The following is a 22054-nucleotide window of genomic DNA, read 5'->3' as shown; positions in this document are numbered from 1 at the left end:
CTTGTAGCTTTGCTTTATCACATAACCAACCTAATGGATATGGTTTCTTGTGAGGTGTGGTTAGTAATCCCAACTTCTTTACAATTGCTTTAGAAATTAAATTTACTTGTGAGCCACTATCAAACAAAGTATCAATCTTTTGATGTTTGGAAATAACTCGAATATGAAAAAGCTCATGTCTTTTCCTCTCATTTTCTTCATTTTCAGTAGATTGTGCAGAATTACTAGTAGATGCTTCAGAATTTTTACCTTTTATACCTGTGGCTGTGATTGTTGTTTCATCCCCTGAGTCTGACCCCAAATCCTTTTGAATAGTTGCAACAGTCTTCTTCTTTTTGCCCTCGTATTCTTGAGTTTCAGCTCCGGATGCAGAATCCAGCAGTGTTCATCATCATGCCCATCCTTCTTGCAGTGGGTGCATGAAGGCTTGGTCTTTTGTACAGTATTTGTCTTCCTCTCTTTCCATTTATGTTTTCTTTTCTCCTTATTCTTGCTTGCAGTGGGTTTTGATGATCCCCCAACTTCTGGGTTCACATTCTTTCCTCTAGCCTCTAGATGGGTAGCCTGAACAGATACCTCATCTATGCTAGTGGGATTAAACATGAGAATATTGTGCCTTAAGTAGCTATGTAGACCACCTATATACTTCAGTAGAGTTTCAAGTGAGTCTAAAGAAATTCCTAGAATCAAAGCTCTTTTCCTAAATTCTTGGGTGTAACTTTGACCACTTTGCCCTTTTAATTGGCGAAGAGTTTGCCAGCTCATCATGGCTTGCTGCATATAGGCTAGTGGATAGAATTGTTTTTTTAATTGCAGAAACAAATTCACTCCAGACATAAAGAATCTTACCATGTTTCTTCATGTGAGCTTGCGTCCTGCCTTCCCACCATACCAAGGCAGTGCCTCCAAGGCATAGGATGGCCAACTGAATCTTACTCTTGTCTGAATCAATGCCCTGCACTCTACAATACACATCAATCTGCCTAATCCAATTATCCAGCTTCTCTGCACTCAACTCTCCATCATATATCGACAAATCAAATTTAACATCTAATTTAATCAAAGATGTTTTCTTTTTATTTTCAGGGCTATTAGGAGGTGTGAGAAATTTTTCTTCTTTCCCTTTGCCTTTAGAGTGGTCATGGAGGGGAGATTCTTCTACTCCTTTGTCTTGTTTGGAGTTTGATGATAAATTCCCTATACATTTCTTCCACCATGGCTTTCATGGTCAGAAAACCATCCATGAATTGGGAGTCTGATTCCAAGGGGTTTTCCTCTGACATTTTCCTCTTAGAGTAGACTCTTCCAATCTCAGGGTTAGCTTCAACCAACTCTCCTCCTAATTTACGCTTTGATCTAGTTAGCATTCAATAACAAAATCCAGCACAAGTTTGTCTAACTTTAATAACCTAGAGCTTTGATACCACTTGATCTGGAATTTATCCAGGACAAAGAATTAGAGGTATTACAAACTCATGTGCATGGATGTGCCTATGTTACTTTATGCAATGGATCGATAAGATTGCGAAATACATAGACACTAAGGCAGTTAGAGAAAACATAACAGGCAAACATGTAAACACAACAAGTTTAACAAGGAGTTCACCCAATGCTCATGGGCTACGTCTCCTGGTCCAGCCTTCAGTGGTGGCCTCTCTATTATGTTTTCAAAGCAGAGTTTTTACAACAGTGAGCTCAATTCAGGTTTCATTAAACAGATAGAAATCAGTAGGATTGGACTCGGATTCCCCAAGTCTCTGGAGTACACAGACTCTCCTTACTGAAACTCGACCTCTCTTGGTCACAGTGGTATGAGTCCAATCTGAGACTTATACATGACAAGCCTATGCCGAGGAGTTCACTTGAACCTCTCAAGCCTTCTCTGGAGTACACAGACACTCTGACTCTCTCTGGCTCTGTCTGGCTCGATGTTGCCTTTGGGTCAGCTCGGCTTCTTCTCTTTGTTCTTTACTCTTAGCTTTCTGCATCTAACTAACTCTCCTCTGTCACTGCATGCCCTGTCTCTGTCAGTTCGTGGCTTTAAAGCCAATCTATTCCTTGACTGTTCGTTTCTGCTTCCCGACCATCTGGGTTTCCTGCCTCTGTCCATTCGAATTCCCCTGTTCTGCGTCATCATCACTGTCTAACGCCTCACGAGGAGGTAGCCACCTATTCTGCAATAGGTTGGTGTGTCAGGTTCCTTGGATACATTTGAACGGCCGTTATTTACGTTTGCTCCAAGATCGCCCGCGAAACACAAATCATTTGCCAACTCATCGTCCACGTCGGACTTCAAATCCCATGTAATCTTGCTTTATAACCTTGTCAGATCCGGTCATTTATCGGGACGCGCCTCAGCCATTGATCTGGGCCCCCCAAATCCTATGGTCGTCGTTCATATCGAACGGGTAAGTAGCATGACGTTTACCCATCCAATGTAAGCGGTTTTCTTTCTCTTCCGCCGGACGCGTGTCACTCAATGTGTGGCATCGGGCGGGGCTCGGTTGAAACTGCTTACCGCCTCGAGGCCTTCTGATATCCTACCAGTTTTGTGGAATCCCGCTCTACGAAACCGAATTAATTACTTTTCCGCATTTCATAGTCATTTCAGGTCCGGGCGCTCGGGGCTTTCCTTCACTGAAGGGGACGCCCTGTGATACGCGATTAGCGCTTTAGCCTCTGGTTTTGCCAATTTGCGCCAGTGCGCGTTACCATGGGTCAACGGTCTGCGCGCTCGACCGAGGGTCCTCGTTGCTCCGCGTTGATCACAAATTGCAACTATCACGAGGATTCCTTGTGATAGCTTGATCTTTCTAAGACTTGAATCTTTTTGGCATAATTTGAAAGAGTTTATGAAAACTTAGAGAGTGTTTAGGATCCAATTCGAATCAATTGATCACTCAGGTGTATTCTCCGACTGATCACTTTGGTGTATTCTCCAACTAACACTCAAACCTCCTCTTATACTTTTCATGTTGGTCCTTCAACGGCCGAGATTACATCTCTAATCAACGACTAAGATTAGATTTGGCTTGATCCATGTCTTTTGGAACCTTCTAACCCAGTTTTATATTAATACTCATTCATATTTTATTTTTCCCAAGTTTAGACTTAGGAACTCCATTAAAAATATTAATTATTTTAATATCTCCCAAACCAGGTAGAATCTGCCCAAACAATGGAGATCTCATATGCTTTAGCCTCTCCACCAATTTTCATGGCTAGAGCACATCCAATGCTACCCCAAATCAACAATGCAAAGCTAGTGCAGAGGCAGTTTGGACGGCTCACTTGGAGCTGCAGTCAGAGCCTGGATTTCCCTGTGGGGTGAGGAAAATTCCTCACTAGATTTTTGCCAGTATTTTTCTTTATAGGATTGCCAGATTTTGGTATCCAATTGTACTCAAAAAATTTCACTACTGCTCAATAATAAAACCCTCAGTTGCTGCACTAATTTTCCCAAGTTGGTTTTTTTTGGGGACTTTTGTCCAAAAATAATTGTGTTATTTTTATGTGTGTGTGCTAGCATTTCTTCCAGCGTTATTCTTCCGCAGTTTTATTTGTGTATATTGCAGTGTGATTTATTCAGTATTTGTCGTAACAAACAGCAGATAAATTGTTAAATAAAATTAACAATTAGGAGATTAATTTTCAGCTGCTGCAATAGAATTCCGGATTTCGGAATTTTCACACCTAGAAGATCTACTTAAGGAGGTTTCAGTACGATTCCAATTTATTTCACTCTCCATGTTTTCAGGCAGTTAGACCAGTGTTATTAAAATCCAGATTAAATCCCAATAAAATCCCCAAATCGTAAGTTTTTCAACTAGGCATTTTCAATTTTACCGATTTTTTCAAAATTCTCCCCATTTTTCGAATTTTTCAATTTTCAGACCCTTGCCGATTTATTCCCAAGTACGACTTTTGCAACAATGAATTAAACACAGTGGCAGATGATCTTTCAAAGGAGGGTCAGCAGGTTGAAGGAGTTGTGCATCTGGAGGATTCCTTAAATGGATTCCTATCCTTGTCATTTCAATCTGTTTTTCAACTTCTTGTCAATGTTTTCTTTAGCTGTGTCTCATACAGATTATCTGTTTCAGTCTGGGAAGATTATAGGGTTTTATATAACTTTTGGGTCTGTATAAGACCAGGTGACTGAGTAAAATTTTGTCAAAGATCTCTATTAAGTGATCCTTTATATAGCTGAAGATATAGATCTTAGTCTGACGATGTTAAGCCAATATTTGTATGAACGACTAAACAGCACCGCAAAATAATTATCAAAGAGCCCAACAAGGACTATAACCACCTATTACTATCTGACATCACAAAACCGGCAGGTGTACTATAGCTCAGTCTTTGATAAGAGTTGTAAATCATTTCACACTACTGAAATCAAGGATCATCTTTAAAAATTATGTCCAGATCTTTTAAAATTTTATGTTGTCATTCCCATAAAAATTGGACACAGCCCACATCTGTATCAGAACCTCATTCCCTTCCCCTATTTTCAAATCTCATCCCTGAAAATATAACAAAACATTACAGAATTTAATAAAATCTAGTAAATGCATGTGACATTAATATATTCATGTATTTTTTACTTGTTAAAAATAAGATATATTGTTTTCTAACACATTTTAGGACCATCATATTTATATGGAAAAAATGTATTCACTCTAACTATGCTGCAAAACACGCTAAGAATTTATCATTATCACCTGCTGATACAGCTGCTCGGCTCTAGCAATCATTCTTTTTCCGCGATACACACCCCAGAGAAATTTAGTAAATGTAAAGACCTATATGTCATGCACCAGGTCAATCCTCCAGTTAAAGAAAGGCTTCCAAAAAATGAGTATCTACGTTCAAAAATTATGAAAATTTGGGCAGCATTTATAATTTGAAAAGCATACCACTGGAGAAACTACAAACAAAAATAAGTAATGTTGGGAGATCCATTCTTGAGTACGACACTCAAATGGCTTATATCGTTCTGCCAACCAATCAGGACACTTGAATTCCTCCAACCTGTACAACATATGAAACTTATGAACTATGATTTTCTCTGATCAAAATAGTTAGATGTACATAACTTTGTAAATGTCCTTTAAAATCAGTTAACTTAATCTTGACAGACAAACCCGTCAAATGTTGTCCTCGTCTCAAATGAGTTGCGTATGATCTCCATTGCCTTTTCTTCTACAAATGCAATCTCCTCATCAGTGTTCAGGCTGAGCTGCATCTTTAGCAGAAGTTGATGCGCTTCTCTTCTAAGGTCATTGCTGGGAAACTGAAATTAAAATATAGCTAGTTATTACTGGCTAAATGAAACCCTTTTATCGAGTCCTAAATGTGCATGCTTTCTCAATGATAGCGTTCTTTCAGCCTGTCCTAATAGTGCTATTTCTGGATTAATCTTCATTTGAGATCTTGCCTGCTAAGAGATTAGACATGAACTCATAAAATTCAAGGAATCCAGTTGTGGAACCAGACCCAAAGTATCCCAGCTCCATTACACAATGATTGAGCATGCAGTCCACAAGCGAAGCCTTCGATCCAATCAGCCTGTATATCAATACAGAGTATAGAAGTCCTTCAATAAAGCATAACCCACTTTCAATTTTTCAACTAGTAAAAACAAAAGCACAAGGCACTCCTTGTAGATAAGCAGATCTAGCATACAACTTACAAGTTTTTGGGCTTTCTTCTCAAGCTCTCTGTTTTCATTACACAATCCGTGATACTTTTTGAACCCAGGAACACATTCCAATTTGCCTCCTGAACATCTACCATGCTCTGGACAAGGTATACAAGAATCTGCAAGATAAGAAGCATGAACAAGTTAATCACAAACAGAAGCACAAGAATAATCCTGAAAGGTCTACTGGTCATCATCTTGAGAAATATTGAGCAGACACCCCTAATTCAGCATTATCATTTACATGAACTTCCCTTATGCTTCTATTAAACTTGAGAATGATCCTCTCATTTTATTTCTTACTATAACTATATAGTTTGTGATAAAATCACACTGGGATGATATGGTCCAAATCACCAGAGCAGAAGGTACAAGGTAATAATTATCAATAACAAACATTGTAATGTGCCTCGCTGCAAGTGGCACACTACTAATACAAGTCAATGTTGCAAATATGAAATATATTGTTAGCAGATATATCAGCAACGATGGGGAGAAGGCTAGGGTTTGAAGCGAGGAACGAAGGCAGGCGTAGGGGCTGAAAGCCCTAGCAGGTGGAGGCCATAGGGCCGGGATCATGACAGGGAGGCATATGGGAGGAAGACAGATGGCTGCAGCACGGTAGAGGATGTCAGAATTGGGTTCGCTGCAGGAGACAGGTGGATGCGGACGGCTGACGGGAATAGTTCCAGAACAGTGAAACCATAACCCATGTGCGACTTTAGAAAATGGAGGTTGGAAGGAAAACAGGGTTAAGTAGAAGTCTTAGCTGCACTGCCACTCTCAGCCCGCAGCACGCAAATGGCGGAAGCTTGGTGAAGGGCGATTCACGCTCAGCAGTTACCAAGGAGTAGCCAGCAGTTACCAAGGTGCAGCCAGCTAGAAGATGGTCAACCCGAACGACACCGTTGATCTAGACCCCGAACCTGGCGACATCCTGTTGGTCTGGGGTCTGGAGGTCACAGATCAGAATATCGAGAGGTATATATGTCCAACTGGACGACATGGGAAGGAGAAACAAGGTTCGGAGGAGGCTTGGAAACAAAGGGAAACCCTAGGGCTGCTAGAGGACAGCCTAGGTCTATCGTTTCTGAACAGCCGGAAAGAATCCCCTTACATTCAGGAGAAGCAGTCTCAGACAGATTTCGAAGCGGAGGCAACTGGAAACCCACATGTAAGTTTCGAAAACCCCCATCCCCTTAGTCATTTCTACTCCAGAGGGTTAGAGGATGTAGTAATTAGCTGCGGGCTCAGACGTAGTGAGAAATGCATCCTAGGCTTTGAGCAGGGAGTGAAGCAAGGTCAAGCCGAAGAGTTGCGCTTAAGCCTAGAACAGGAGGCGAAATTTCAAAATACCCTCAAACGTAGTCAGGCAAAACAACAAAACCAGGTCACGAGGGCCGGTTTTGCGGGGATACTGAAATTAACAAAGGGTTTCGAGGAGGATGGGAAGGCTGTGGAGGGAGGTCTGAAAAAGGGAAAGGAAACAGATCTGGTCGAGACAGAGGAAAGAGGCGAAAGAGGAAAAACAAAAGGCGGGCCAGAAGGGGAGAGCGCATTTACTCAAGAAGAAAGGAGGGCCAAAACGTTCCAGGCAGCAACAGCAAATGTGGAAGCGACCACACAGAGCAAGGAGGAAGGGACATGACATAGGCAGGCGGGGGAGAAGAGGAAAAGCCCAAAATAATCAAGAGAAAAGAATCAGTAGCAAACCTGGTCCTTGGCATGGATGTGAAAATTGACGAAGCTATGGAAGTCGTGGATCTAACTCTGGTAGGAAGGGCAAGAGGGAAAAAATACTCTACTAACTTTATTCAGGAATGGGCTTCCCACCACTGGCAGGCGGCTCCGGATATAGCCTTTCAAATCTCAACACTAGCAAAGGGTTGGTTTATGGTAAAATTTGAGAAAAAAGAAGCAGCGGATTGGGTGCTAGGAAGGAATTGGGCCTTTGGGAAGAACCTGATTCTAATCAAACGATGGAATCCATTGTTCGATGCACAGAGGGAACGAGTTGATGAACTTCCAGTATGGGTCCGCTTGCCAGGTCTCCCTCCGTTCCTCTGGGTTGAATCGGTCTTCAGGGCTATATGAAACCACCTCGGGAAATACATGAAAACAGACATGTCCTTTCTGCAATCCAGAGACCTGGGGATGGCTTGCATCAGGCAGGGCTGGCAGAAGAAATTCAGCTGCAATACAAAGACTTCAAATATGTTCAACAACTAGATTATGAACACTTGCCATTTCGCTGCCACAGATGTCACATTTATGGACACTTGGCAAAAGAATGCCCGATGGCATTCAAACGTCGAAGGAAGCTTAGGAAGGCAGAGGCAGGGGGGCAGTTGAGGAAGACCCAAAAGAAAAACTCTCCAGAAAAGGCATGGGGTAAGAACAGATGGACACAGACAGACCTCTGGAGGATCCAGTTGGAAGCATGGATGAGCAGAAAGAACCCATCTCAGGACATCAGTCATCTCAACAGCTAGAAAGGAATGCACTGAACCAGGACATTGCAGCAGACATCGATGAGAGCCAATTAATCGACAAAGAGGGTACGGGTCTGGACTTAACCCTACCTTCTCTTACTCCTATTTCTTTAAAATTTGTTGAACCTGTGCCTGGTCCTTCCAGGCAACAGAACATTGTCATTCCTATTTCAAGTTCAGATAACATGCAAATTGAGAGTATAATCACATCTATTCCCAATCTAGATCTGAATCGTGAATATGTCAGAAGCAAGGATGTCTGTTCGAGAGATGAAACCCTCACTACATCAAACCCTTATAACCTCAGACCTCAAGAGAAAAAACCTCCCCCATGGGGGGTAGTGGGGGGAATTGACATGCAATCCACCCAGACAGGCGACCATAAGATGAGAGGGAGGAAAACAAACCTGTCAAAGGCTTAGTTAAGAGCTAAAATTGACATCGCAGATGGTAAGAAAATGTCTATTTCTAGGGTGCTTGGAGCAGCAAAACCCCCCCTGAAGGCTGAGGTCGATCAATGATCATCCTCTCCTAGAATTGCAGAGGTTTAGCCAGCAACCCTAAAAAGTTGGCCCTAAAAGAGGTAATCCAGACCTACAACCCGGACATCCTCCTTCTTCAAGAAACCTTGGGAGCAGGAGAAGAAGTCTCAAAATCTCTGACAAAAATCTTGCCCGGCTAGAGTATCCACGCCTTGGATGCTAAAGGTCACTTTGGGGGCCTAGCTATGGGGTTAAAAGAAGGGAAATTCAAAGCCTTAAATATCTGGGGGATGGATCAGGTAATGGGGATGGAAGTCTACTCTCAAGATCTTTGCACTAACCTGTTGATTGTAAACATCTACGGGCCATGCCAGGGGAGAGCTCTCTTCTGGAAGACCCTACTCTCCAAATCTTTATTGAACAACCCGAATCTAGTAATTGGGGGAGACTTAAACTTCTCCATAGGCTCAGCCGAAACCGAGGGCCCCTCCGCCACCGAAAGATCAGTTATCAAACTTTTTTACCAATCTATTCAGAGAAAACAAGCTTCTGGACATAAACTTATTGAAGATTAGACCTACCTGGAGGAATAGGAGAATAGGGGAAGACCGTGTAGCAAAAAGGTTGGACCGATTCCTCCTTCGTGAGGAAGCAGCAGCAAAGATTCCAACCTTCTGCCAGTGGGTGGGCGAAGGGGGAATCTCAGATCATATGCCAATCTTGCTAGAACTGGCCAAGCCCCCCAAAAAGCCGGCAACTCCCTTTAAATTCAATCCCGCTTGGCTACAAGAGGAATCCTTCAACTCTCTTTTCAAGGTCACCTGGAGACCTACAAGGGCCAGTGACCCCGAAGACAAAGCTTTCCTTTTCATGGAGAACCTGAAACTTAAAAAAAAAAGCTACGGTGAGCTGGGCCAAGGCGAAGAAATTGAAAGAGGATGAAGATCTCATTCAAATAGGGATGAATCTTCAAATGCTCGAAAGCCCTGAAGCTGACAGTTATGAAACTCAGGAAAAAATGGATAGAATCATGCAGCTGGAATCCCAAAGGAATAAAATTCTCTTAGCAAGAGAAGAACAGTGGCGAATGAAAAGCAGAGCCGTATGGCTAAGGGCAGGGGATGAAAACACCAAATTCTTCCAAAATTATGCGAGAGGAAGGAAGAATGTAAACACCATTTGGAAATTGAAGGCAGAGGGAGGAAGAGAGGCTCGATCTTTCGAGGATCTCTCTCAAATGGGTATAAGACATTTCCAAAACCTTTTCACTGCCCCGGCGGAAGCATCCTTGGCTGAAGTAATCCGAACAGCCCAGACCTTTCCTCGTTATGTGGATGAAGAGGATTCAATGGAACTAATGGAAGAAGTCACAAGGGGGGAGGTGGAAGGAATTATAAAATCAATGCCAAAGGATAAGAGCCCAGGCCCAGACGGATGGACGGTGGAGCTATTCCAGCATTTCTTTGAGCAAATAGGACACGAGCTTACCGAAGTCGTAGAAGAATCCAGAAGGAAAGGGGTAATATATCCCCCTTTTAATTCAACCTTCATAGCCCTCATCCCGAAGAAAGAAGATCCAACCTCCTTTGAGGATTTCCGGCCGATCTCCCTCTGTAACTGTATCTACAAAATCATAGCGAAGGTGATAGCTCTCCATGTAAAACCAATTCTATCCAGGCATATGTCAAAAGAACAGTTTGGTTTTCTAGACAGGAGACAGATCCATGAAGCAATTGGTGTGGCCCAGGAAACCATCCATAGCATCAAACAAAAGAAAAGTAAAGGAGCAGTAGTGAAAATAGACCTCTCAAAAGCCTTTGACAGGGTCAGTTGGATGTATATTCAGATGCTACTCACACACTTGGGGTTCCAAATAGATTTTATAAACTGGGTAATGGGATGCTTAACCAGTGTAAGCTTTGTGATGCTCATCAATGGAGCAACCTCCTCTTTCTTTCAAGGTCAAAGAGGGCTGAGACAAGGTTGCCCCCTCTCACCCTTCCTCTTCCTTCTAGTGGCCGAAGGACTCAGTCAGCTACTCTTAGAAGCCAGAAGGAAAGGGGATATCAAAGGGTTGGAAGTGGCAGTCAACTTAAAAATAACCCACCTCCTGTTTGTGGATGACATTCTGCTCTTCAGTAATGGAAGAAGGAGTGAAACACAGGAATTAAAAAGGATACTGGATCTCTTCTTAAAGGCTACAGGCATGCAAGTAAACAAAGAAAAATCTCAACTGTTGTTGGAAGGATTCAACAGGCTGGAAGCAAACCAAATTAAAGAAGATCTGCCCTTTGAAGATCGAAAGCTAGAAGACAGTTTCAAATACCTAGGCTTCTTCCTAAAACCCAGCTCTTACAAGAAGCAGGATTGGCATTGGCTGATTGCAAAAATTGAATCAAGGATCACTCGCTGGAGTTTTAAATGGCTATCTAGGGCCGGTAGACTGACCCTCATTAAATCAGTACTACTCGCTATACCTGTCTACTGGGTTGCCTTAACCTGGGTTCCGAAAGGGATTCTGGAAAAAATAGAAGAGTCTGCAGTAGATTCTTATGGGCAGGCGCAAAGGAGGATTCGGTACTGCCATGGGTGGCTTGGGAGAAGGTGGCAAGGCCAAAGGAGTGGGGCGGATGGGGAATCAAAGACTTAACTGCTTTTGGGCCGTCGCTAGCAGCAAAGCTGGGATGGCACCTAATCAAAATGGAGAATCTCTGGACTATGGTGGTCAAGAGGAAATACATTGATCCAATTCCATTGGAAGACTGGATTAGAAGCCCAAATAAAAAGAAAGGAAGCGCCTCAGTGGTGTGGAAAGCCACACTAGATGGCTTCAAGATCATTGAACAAGGGCTTTCCTGGCAGGTAGGAAATGGAGAGCAAGTCCGGATAGGGAAGGATCCATGGGTAGGGTGCAACGAAGATTTCACCCTATCCCCGGGCCTCATCAACCAACTCGACATAAGAGGCATCCAAAATCTCAGTCAAATCGAGAACCATGGCCATTCCTCCATCTGGGGACAAGCCTGCTATCGGGATCGGACCTAAATCTCAATCATCAATGGAGAGGGGAATGGAACACTTTCATCACGGAACTGTCAAGATCCAATGTCCGGCTTAGAAATAGACCAAGCCATCTAGTCTGGGCACATGCAGACTCAGGTAACTACACCCCAAAACAAGGATATAAGTACCTAATGTCGAAGAAAGGCTGGGGAATTCAGGATTGGTGGGTTACCTCAATCTGGAAACTGCAATGTCCGGCAAAAGCTCGATTTTTCTTCTGGTGCATTCTCAAGGAGAAGCTGCCAACCTGGGATATTCTCCAGAAAAGATATAAGTCAGGCCCAGGGAGATGTGCTCTATGCAAAAATGACTCTGAATCGATTCAACACCTTTTTGTAAAATGCTCTTTCTCAAGGGAGGTATGGCAGGCTGTTGGGGGACTGATCCAAAAGAGGGTGTCATGGGATGGGAGGACAGTAGCGGAAGTATGGCAAACTTGGTGGAAGAAACACCCTGAAGAGAACCTGAGAAACCTTCCCCTAATCATTTCCTGGGGTCTATGGCTCGCAAGGAATAAAAGTATCTTTAAAGAACAAACCCCCTCGGTGGGGATCACAGTTGTTGCATGTGCAACAATCTACTCTAGCATTCCTAAGTCATCCTGTGAGGAAACTCCAGGCCCTGTTAGAGAGGAGAGAATTAAAGGAGTCCCCTGGGCATACTTTGAAGGAATCTAAACTCTCATAGATGCCTCAAGGCCTCAGTGGGACTGGGGACTGGATCCAACAACTTTGCAGAACTGTCAGCCTTAAAACTTCTTCTCTGTTCGCTTACCCACCTGGGCATATCCACAATTCAGATCGTCGGGTACTCAATGAATATTATCAAATGGTTCAATGGAATGAGCAGATGTCAGAACTACATATTATCACCATTGTTAGAAGAGACAAAGCATTTAAAGCCATTTTTTAACGAATTTTCTCTATGTCACATTTACAGGGAACGCAATGATACAGCAGACCAGATTTCTAAAGCGGGTTTGCAACAAAATCTGGGCAGTTGGAGGATAGAGGAATCTGATATGTACACGATCCGTGTCTCGGATCTCCCACCATATGTTAGAAAATGCGTATCTACTATAAACGCAGCCTAGTTTCAGGCATCTTCCTTTGTTTTTCGTTTTATCCGCTTTGGAAAAAGCAGACAGTTTACTCTATAACATTTCCATAACAACTTTCCATCACTCATAAAACATACAGCTAACTCATTCCTGTTTGGGTTGTTTTCCTTTCTAAGGAGACCCGGGAATGATTCAGCCCCATCAGTACGTGTTTCTTACTTATTTCTGGGACATATGATGTGTTTTTTTTGCTCAGATAGCTGATCTAATGGGGCTGTTTTCCTCTCTGAGGAGGCCCATGTCTTTCAAAAATAGATCAGCGATTCGATATCAGACAAGTGAAATGGTAGAAGGAGAAGACCTTCAAATACCATCTCAGTAAACTCTATGATTGGAAAATCATACAGTCACCTGAATGCCTAACCGCATATACAATGTAACTTTTTATAATCTGCAAAATAAAGTTCGAGTTTTTCCCCGGAAAAAAAAAAAAATATATATATATATATATATATATATATCAGCAACAGTCTAGAATTTAGCTTATCTACAAAATTGCGGAAAATATTAACAAACTTGAAAAATTACAAAAATATTCATTTTTGTAAAAAAAAAAAATTGTTTTCTCATTTTTTGGACATTTAAAGCAACAAGAACATCAAACAAAGTTCAAACACACTGCCACATCATAGATAGATACTAAATCCTGATAGCTCTCCTACATCCTAACAGACTAATACAAAATCATATCAAAAAAATAAAAATGTATCTCATGATTCATCACCATTATAGTCATCTGGAATCTAAAATGATAAATACACCATGGAATCATTGATTCCCTTTAAAGTTTACACCCTTTACAGGAAAAGGTGACTGCTTTTCCTCTGGAAGCACTGGGTTTTGGGTTTGAGGTGGAACTCACAGGGTTGAGGGAAAACCCAAGGTGGAAGTGAAATATCTCCTGCTAGATACCTATCTTTATAAAGGGGTAGCAGCCATGGTGCGTTCTCAACCTCCTCCACTAAAGGTGTTTGCATTGGAAATGAGAAATCCTCCTACTCTTCCTCCCACTCCCCTACCACCTCCACCCCAGTGAGCCATGGTGTCAATACAATGTTGCACAAAGTGGGTTTGTTTACATATATGTGTGTGTGTGTGTGTTGCATTTATAGTCAAAAAAGGCATCCAGAAAGCCAAATTAGTTGAAGAAGAAATGAAAGCATGCATATTTGTATATAAATCAAGATAGAAATGGCATCCATAGTACATTAATGATTAATTATTCGAGCAACAACCATATAGAATCAAGATTCTATCAATTAAAAACAAACATACAAATGTTTAAGTCATAAAATAGAAAGTAGACCATTAACTTATGGAATGAAATAGGTTATCTACCAATTGTCAACGATAACATGACCAAATAACTATGTTTACAAAATATGCCATCTACACACCGAAATATGAAGACCCAAAAAGTCCAAAACAATAAACTGAGCTAGTTGCTAAACACCTTTCTACAAAAGAGGTGTTCAACAATTGTAAAAGCACCCATGTTGCCAAATGTTGTAGCTGTGGGGTAGCACCACCATGCATGTTCCAACACTCTTTGACAAACAATGTTCCACCATAACTCATAGAGGGATCCTCATCAATAGTATCATCCTTCATTCCTCTCCTGTTTTCTAGCCTTTGTCTCTGCCTCGATTCTCTAGGGACACCAATCAGCATTGCCCAATTTTGATCAAGATTCAAACTGCCTAATGCCTTCAAATAGGGTAGAAAAAGCTTAACATGCTTGATCAATGATTTTGATTTGAATGAAGGGTATATTTTCACTAAGGCCATGACAAAGGAGTTCAACAATCAACACCACCAAGACTAAGGTACATATAAGGCTTGGTGTTCTTGATTAAATGTCAATCAAATACCCTCATACATGATAGAATCTAATGAAATGCCGCAATCCCAATGAACTTGAAATCCTGAAAATTGTTAAGTCAACCGAATTTTGAATGGGATATGAAATTCAATTTTCTTCATATGACATCCGATGAGGTTGGAACCATTCTTAAACATCCTAAAACAATTAATGGTAATGTGAAAAAATGAAGTACAAGGATGACTCCTTTATCTTTCAATTTCATCCTTTTACTTTAAGAAAATAACGTTAACATTAAGGAGCATTTAGGAAGCGTCTTGGGAGTGCCTAGGAAGCATGACAAGAGCATGATTCGGCAGGGTTCCAAATTTCCAAGAACCGCACAAATTGAGCCAAAAGCACGGTTCTGTTTTTTGGAAGCGTGGTTCGAAAGGTGCTTCGACCAAGGTTCTGCACAGTGCGCTATTCCAAGGTCTAATGAGGGTGGGGAGGTTGGGGGGAATGGTTCCTACAATAGTGCATCAATCAAATCCAACAAAATGGCCTTCATGTCAAGTTTTTTGTCTATTTGCTTCACCCATAGCTCAAGCTCGTAGTAGACATAGACCATGTATTTAAGGTGTTAGGATTCTAACCTATGTGAGGAACATTTTATAATCAAAGGTCAAAGGTAATAAATTATAAAATTTAAAATTTAAATTGTAACACGTCAAACTTGTTTCCTGTCTTGGTGTGTATTTTTTCAAACACAATCGCACTCACACCCTAAAGTGTTGCAAATTTGAATGAGCACCCACTTCTAGCTAGCTCTCCTTCGATTCAAGGGGGTTTTCCCTGGTAAATCTTAAGGATCTAATGGCCTAGTGAAAACATCTCAAGAGCCCCCTAAGTCTTCTACTTCTATTACCACCAATCAAAGTGTTGAACATTGAAGACAGGATTGTTTGGGTTTTTAAGGGTAATTTCTAGATTTGAATTCAAATGGAAGGTCCCCAAACACACGCAATCAAGGAATTACAAGGTGACTTCCAAGAGTAAACCCCAACAAAACAGTTGAAAGGATTTTAAAAGGAAAAAAAGGTAATGGAGGATAGAAGATCAATGCTTTAACTTGCCAATATACTTTTGGGGCTGTTACCCACCAAAATGGGCAACCCTATACGAGAAAACTTTTCCCCTATTCTCGACAACCAGTCGGTTAGAAACATAGCTAGCAGCCCTTAAATGTTGATTTGTGGTAGCATCAGATGTGCTCTAGCCATGAAAATTGGTGGAGAGGCTAAGGCACATAAGATCTCCAAGACCCCAAAATCGTTTGGGGAAATTCCACTCAGTTGGAGAGATATTAAAATAATTAATATCTTTAATGGGGTTCCTAAGTATAAACTTAGGCAAATTTAAATATTAATGGGTATTAATATAAAACTGGGTGAGAATGTTCTAAATAACATGGATCAAGCCGAATATAATCTTAGTCGTTGATTAGAGACTTAATCTCGGCCGTTGAAGATGTAGGAATTTACAGGGTAAGTTCCTCAGAAAGAACACCAAAAGGACACCGCTCACAACCAGATCACAGATCAATACACCAGTATTTTTGACGTGGTTAAAACCCTCAAAGAGGGAAACAGTCCACGGCCTGAGCCAACGTGGCCACTTCAGGCAATTTATTAATCAAAGAATGAAAATTTACATAAGCTTTCTCTCATAGACAGATTACCCGAACAATGACCCTCCATGCGCTTTAAATAGAACTCATGGACCAATCGAGTGTCAAGCCACGGATCAAGTGTCGGTAATACCGAGGAGAGAGTGAACCGTCGGATCACTACATATCGTGACCGTCAGATTGTAAGTTACAAAATGTACAACGGTAAAGAAACACACTTTACCTAACTCTATACCTAACTCTATACTAGACCAAGTTGAACTTAACTATTTCCTATGTGTCGGAATATCCTAACATCCCCCCTTAAGAACAACTTGGGACAGGATTGAAGGATTTACAAATATGACACAATAGGAGAAGGAAGGAGGCACTAGAGCCTATCCCCCCTTAGTGACAACTTCCTGAACTCCAAGCATATATCGAAGTTTAGTGAACTTCGCCTCTGTGAGAGCCTTTGTGAAGATGTCTGCAACCTGATCATCTGTTGAACAATATTGCACTTCAAGAACATGGTCATGAATGAGCTTTCTGATGAAGTGCATGTGTAGTTCAATGTGTTTGCTGCGCTGATGCTGGACTGGATCTTTGCATAGCTGAATGGCACTTTGATTATCACACCAAAGTGTGGTTGGATGCTGCTGCTCAAAGCCAAACTCTGATAGGATCTGACGAAGCCACAAGGCTTCCTTACTAGCTTCCACGGCACCACGATACTCTGCTTCTGCTGACGAAAGAGAAATGGCAGCCTGTTTCTTACAAGCCCATGTAATAGGTCCTGAACCAAGAGTGAAGACATAACCGGCAGTAGACTTCTGATCATCAGGGTCACCAGCCCAATCAGAATCAGTGAAACCAACTAATAGAGGAGCTGCTTTGGCACTGTAATGAATCCCAAACTGTACTGTACCTCGAACATAACGAAGTATTCTTTTAGCTGCTTTCCAATGACTTTCACGGGGGTTTTGCATAAAACGAGCAACAAGACCAACAGCAAAGGAAAGGTCAGGACGAGTATGAGTTAAATACAAGAGTTTTCCTACAAGTTGACGGTATAAGGTAGCATCAACTTCAGGAGAAGTACAAGAGACTGAAAGTTTGACTCCAGACTGAAAGGGAGAAGGGGCTGGCTTACAGTCCTCCATGTGAAAATGACGAAGAATATCACAAGCATACTTGGACTGGGAAAGGGAAATACCCTCCTTGGATTGCAAGACTTGAAGACCGAGAAAATAGTGTAAGTGTCCTAAGTCTGTCATTTCAAATTTCTTTTTAAGGCTGGACTTCACATGGTTTATAATGTTGGGATCACTACCAGTAAGAATAAGATCATCAACATAAAGAACAAGGATGATAAGAGAGTTGCCCACTTTCTTGGTATAGACAGTATTGTCAGAATAACACCTAGAAAAGCCAGATTCTAAAAGAAAGCTATCCATTTTGGCATACCAAGCCCGAGGAGCTTGCTTGAGACCATAAAGAGATTTCTTAAGTCGACATACAAGGCTGGAGTCTGTTTGGATGAAGCCAATGGGTTGTTCCATATAGATTTCTTCATGCAAGTCCCCATGCAAGAAGGCAGATTTAACATCCATCTGATGGACTTCCCATTTTAAAGAGGCAGCAAGGGAAAGAACAAGGCGGATAGAGTTCATTTTGGCAACAGGGTTTCAGTGTAGTCAATGCCTTCAACCTGTGAAAAGCCCTTAGCAACAAGACAAGCTTTATGTTTATCAACTTTCCCATCTGGTCCATACTTGGTTCTGTAAACCCATTTACATCTAACAAGTTTGCGTCCCTTTGGTAGAGGAACAAGATCCCATGTATCATTTGCCAACAATGAATGATATTCTTCATTCATAGCTGCTTCCCAATGTGGATGGCCTGAAGCTTCTGCAAAAGTGTCAGGATCATGATTTACTGGAGCTTGAGCCAGTAAAGAAGAGGCTCTTTCAAACTGAGAACGTGTACGTCGCTGATCTGTAGGATCACCGGCAAGATCACCTGCTGCATCCCGAGTAGCACGGACCCATCTTGGAAGTTGAGGATCCTGAGAAGGTGGGGGAGGATTGTCATCCTCACTTTCATCATCTGAAGAAGAAATGTTTTCAAAAGTAGAAGAGGTAGGAAGAGGTGGCACATCCGCCAGACTAGGCTCGCAGGCCGATTTATTTTCATCAAATTTTACATCTCTTCTAATGATAACATTTTTGGACTTAAATGGAATAAGTCTATAACCTTTTACATCTTCAGAATATCCAACAAAAGTACATTTCTCACTCTTAGGTTCTAAAGCTTTATGCTTTTCATCTGGAATATGGGCCCATGCTTCACTTCCAAAAACACGAAAGTGACTTACATCTAGTTTAATGGAACTCCAAGCTTCTTCTGGAGTGATATTCTTTAGAGCCTTAGTAGGAGTGCGATTTATTATATAATTTGCACAATTAATTGCTTCGGCCCAAAAACTAAGACTGAGTCCTTTAGATTGCAGCATACAATTAGCCATTTCCTTTAAGGTGCGATTTTTCCTTTCAGCTACACCATTTTGTTGTGGAGTGTATGGAACAGTATGTTGCATTTGAATTCGATTTTCGGTGCAAAAGTTGACGAATGTGTTTTTAACATATTCTCCACCATTATCAGTTCTTAGCTTAAGAATTTGATGTCCAGATTGTTTTTCAACAAAGGCTTTGAAGGTCAAAAAAGTGTTAAATACTTCGCTCTTGAGTTTTAAGAAGTATACCCAAGTGCGTCTGGAGAAATCATCAATGAAAGTTAAGAAATACTTGCAGCCAGAGAATGAAGCAACAGGAAGTGGACCACATAAATCACTGTGCACAAGCTGTAAAGGGGCTGAGGCGTGCCAAGAGGCACGTTTTTCAAAACTGTCCCGATGATGTTTTCCGAGTACACATCCGGAACAAACACCATCTCTGCAAGATACCATAGGAAGACCTGTCACCATATTTTCTTTACATAGATGCTAAAGGGAGCAATAGTTTAAGTGACCAAATCGCTCATGCCAAAGTTTGCTCACTTCATCATTATGAGCAACAAATACTGAGGGAAGATTTGATGACCCAAAGTTGTGAAACTTATACAACCTTGTGGAATCATCAGCAATACCAGTAGCTAGAATCTGTTTAGGATCTCTTAGATCCTTGATTACAACATCATGAGGTGAAAATTCAACAATTTTACCTTCACCTGAATGAGTTATCTGATATACAGATAGAAGGTTGCAGGATAAGGTTGGAACACATAATACATCATTAAACTGACCATTGTCTAGATGAACAGTTCCAGTCCCTACAACATTAAGAGATCTATCATCACCAACATATATATTTTTGGTGTTACAATCATTTAAAGAAAAAAACATGGCTTTGTTTTTGGCCATGTGATAAGAGGCTCCAGAATCAATGAGCCACTCATGAGAATGAGAAGAAGAAGATACATTTAATGCATAACCAGACTGAGATGATTGACAAAGACATGCAGAAAGTGCCATTCCTGAAGATGAAGTTGAAGTTGAAGTTGAAGAATGCTCCACATGGATGTTATGTTTCTTCATTGCGGCTTCCAAGGCTTCCATCTTCTTAAAGCATTTAGATTCTAAGTGGCCATCTCGATTACAAAAGTTACAATGTCTATCAGTCTTCTTCCATTTGTTTTTATTGGTCTTATCATTTTGCTGAAATGATCTTTCATTTTGAGGGTGAGTTTGCTTAGGACCCTTGTTTGGTTTAGGACCATTCTTTTTAGGATATGACTTCTTAGGATTCTTTGAATTTGGTTGCTGCTGGGCGGCTAACGCTTTCTTGGAAGAGTTTCCAAGATTAAGAAGACCAAGGTGTAAGAGTTTTTCTTGTTCTCTTATTAAAGAATCACAAAAAGAGTCAAAGGAAGGGGCCTTGTAGTCTTTTCCTTAACAAATGAAAGCTTCCCTTGTAGAATGGAAGGTGGAAACAAATACAGAGTAGGTTGGTCCCAACTTAATAAGGATGGAATAAATAAGGTTACTATCTTCTTTCTTAACCTTAACACCTTCCAAGAGATATCTAAGGGTCTTGAATTTGGACAAGAAATCTTCAATGCAAGAAAAATTATTAGGATCAAATGTAAGCAACTCATTTTCAAGTTGATGGGCTTTAATTTCATTTTTAATCCCAAAAACTTTAGTGATTTGTTCCAATGCTTCATGAGGAGTATCAAGTTCTGCAATATGGAATCTAAGATCAGGAGAAATAGACATCCCTATCAAACCACGTGCTTGATCTTGTCTATTTTCCCATTTTGCAGCCTTGTCTTCATCTTTTGGTTTCTTCTCTTGGCCTGTGGCTATTCTGTAGAGACCTTTACTTCTAAGTAAATCTTCCATGTAGGATATCCATTGGAAGTAGTTAGTGCTGTCAAGAATGACTTGGCATGGACTTTCCATTTTAAAAAAAACTGAAGCTGAAGATGCTGAAAGTAAGTGTTCCAATGGATAGATCTCGAAAAATTAGGCTGTTTTAAAAAAAACGGCTCTGAAAAAGGCTTCCGGATGAAGAAGTTATGGCTTTTTGAAAAAATTTGTTGAAGTTGCCGGCAAAGTGCGCGAATGTGCGGGAATGAAAAAAAACGCCCCCACAAAATGGAGATTTGAACCCAAGACCTCTACTCTCTTAAAATAGCTTTGAACCAATTGAGCTATACAAAAAATTTGAGAGAGAGAGAGAGAGAGAGGGGGGGGCCTTGGGTTGCGTGCTTGCCTTGAGAAAGCTCTTTTTCCCTACAAAGCAAAAACACAAAACCCAACACGAATATGCAAAGAAAAACGAACCTTACGGCTCGAAGTTAGCTTTAGCCGGAAACTAAATATTTTTCTCAATGTTTTTGATTTTCCAAGATCACACTAAGGTGCAGGGAAAAGAGCATACGCATGAGAAAAAAAACTTCCTTTCTATTTCTGATTTGCCCAGATCGCACAGAGTCGCAGGGCAAAGAGCATACGCAGAAATGAAAGGTATAGATCCGGTAATTAAAAAAAAGCTAAATAAACAGAAACCGAAATAACCAGAGAGAAAATAACAGTAAACTGCAGATAAACACTGTATACCTCCAGATCTTAAAAATGACGCAGATAGGGCTACCGGAAACCTTTTCGCGTGAAACGAAAGGGGTTCCTCACTGGAACAGATACTCCGAACACAACAGAGCAGTCCTCTCGGCCCGAAAGCAGTCAGAAACAGTAGATCTAGGAAACGACAGCCGCATGCAGTTCTACCGGCTTCAGATTTGGATCACCAACGGACGCGGCCCTCAAATAGCTCTGATACCATGTAGGAATTTACAGGGTAAGTTCCTCAGAAAGAACACCAAAACGACACCGCTCACAACCAGATCACAGATCAATACACCAGTATTTTTGACGTGGTTAAAACCCTCAAAGAGGGAAACAGTCCACGGCCTGAGCCAACGTGGCCACTTCAGGCAATTTATTAATCAAAGAATGAAAATTTACATAAGCTTTCTCTCATAGACGGATTACCCGAACAATGACCCTCCATGCGCTTTAAATAGAACTCATGGACCAATCGGGTGTCAAGCCACGGATCAAGTGTCGGTAATACCGAGGAGAGAGTGAACCGTCGGATCACTACATATCGTGACCGTCGGATTGTAAGTTACAAAATGTACAACGGTAAAGAAACACACTT

The 22054-nt window shown here is 41.3% G+C and overlaps 1 protein-coding gene across 5 annotated transcripts in view; it reads right to left on the bottom strand.

The window, feature by feature from the left end:
* The window catches only part of LOC149146558 (inner nuclear membrane protein HEH2-like), a 299948-nt gene that overhangs the window by 242091 nt on the left and 35803 nt on the right, over window positions 1-22054 (bottom strand). For all 5 annotated transcript variants that reach the window (XM_089449736.1, XM_089449737.1, XM_089449740.1 and 2 more), the window contains exons 2-6: window positions 5696-5823; window positions 5500-5571; window positions 5148-5296; window positions 4920-5034; window positions 4725-4805 (exon numbers count right to left, since the gene is read on the bottom strand). In XM_089449736.1, the coding sequence (XP_089305862.1) occupies window positions 4725-4805; window positions 4920-5034; window positions 5148-5296; window positions 5500-5571; window positions 5696-5823 (545 nt within the window). The remainder of the gene's footprint in view (window positions 1-4724; window positions 4806-4919; window positions 5035-5147; window positions 5297-5499; window positions 5572-5695; window positions 5824-22054) is intronic.

This window comes from Pinus tabuliformis, chromosome X, assembly GCF_031772625.1.
Source record: "Pinus tabuliformis cultivar Carrire ecotype Pingquan chromosome X, CPIR1, whole genome shotgun sequence".
Taxonomy (NCBI): Eukaryota; Viridiplantae; Streptophyta; class Pinopsida; order Pinales; family Pinaceae; genus Pinus; species Pinus tabuliformis.
The sequence above is the reverse complement of the archived record's forward strand: the minus strand, read 5'-3'. Positions and strand labels throughout refer to the sequence as shown.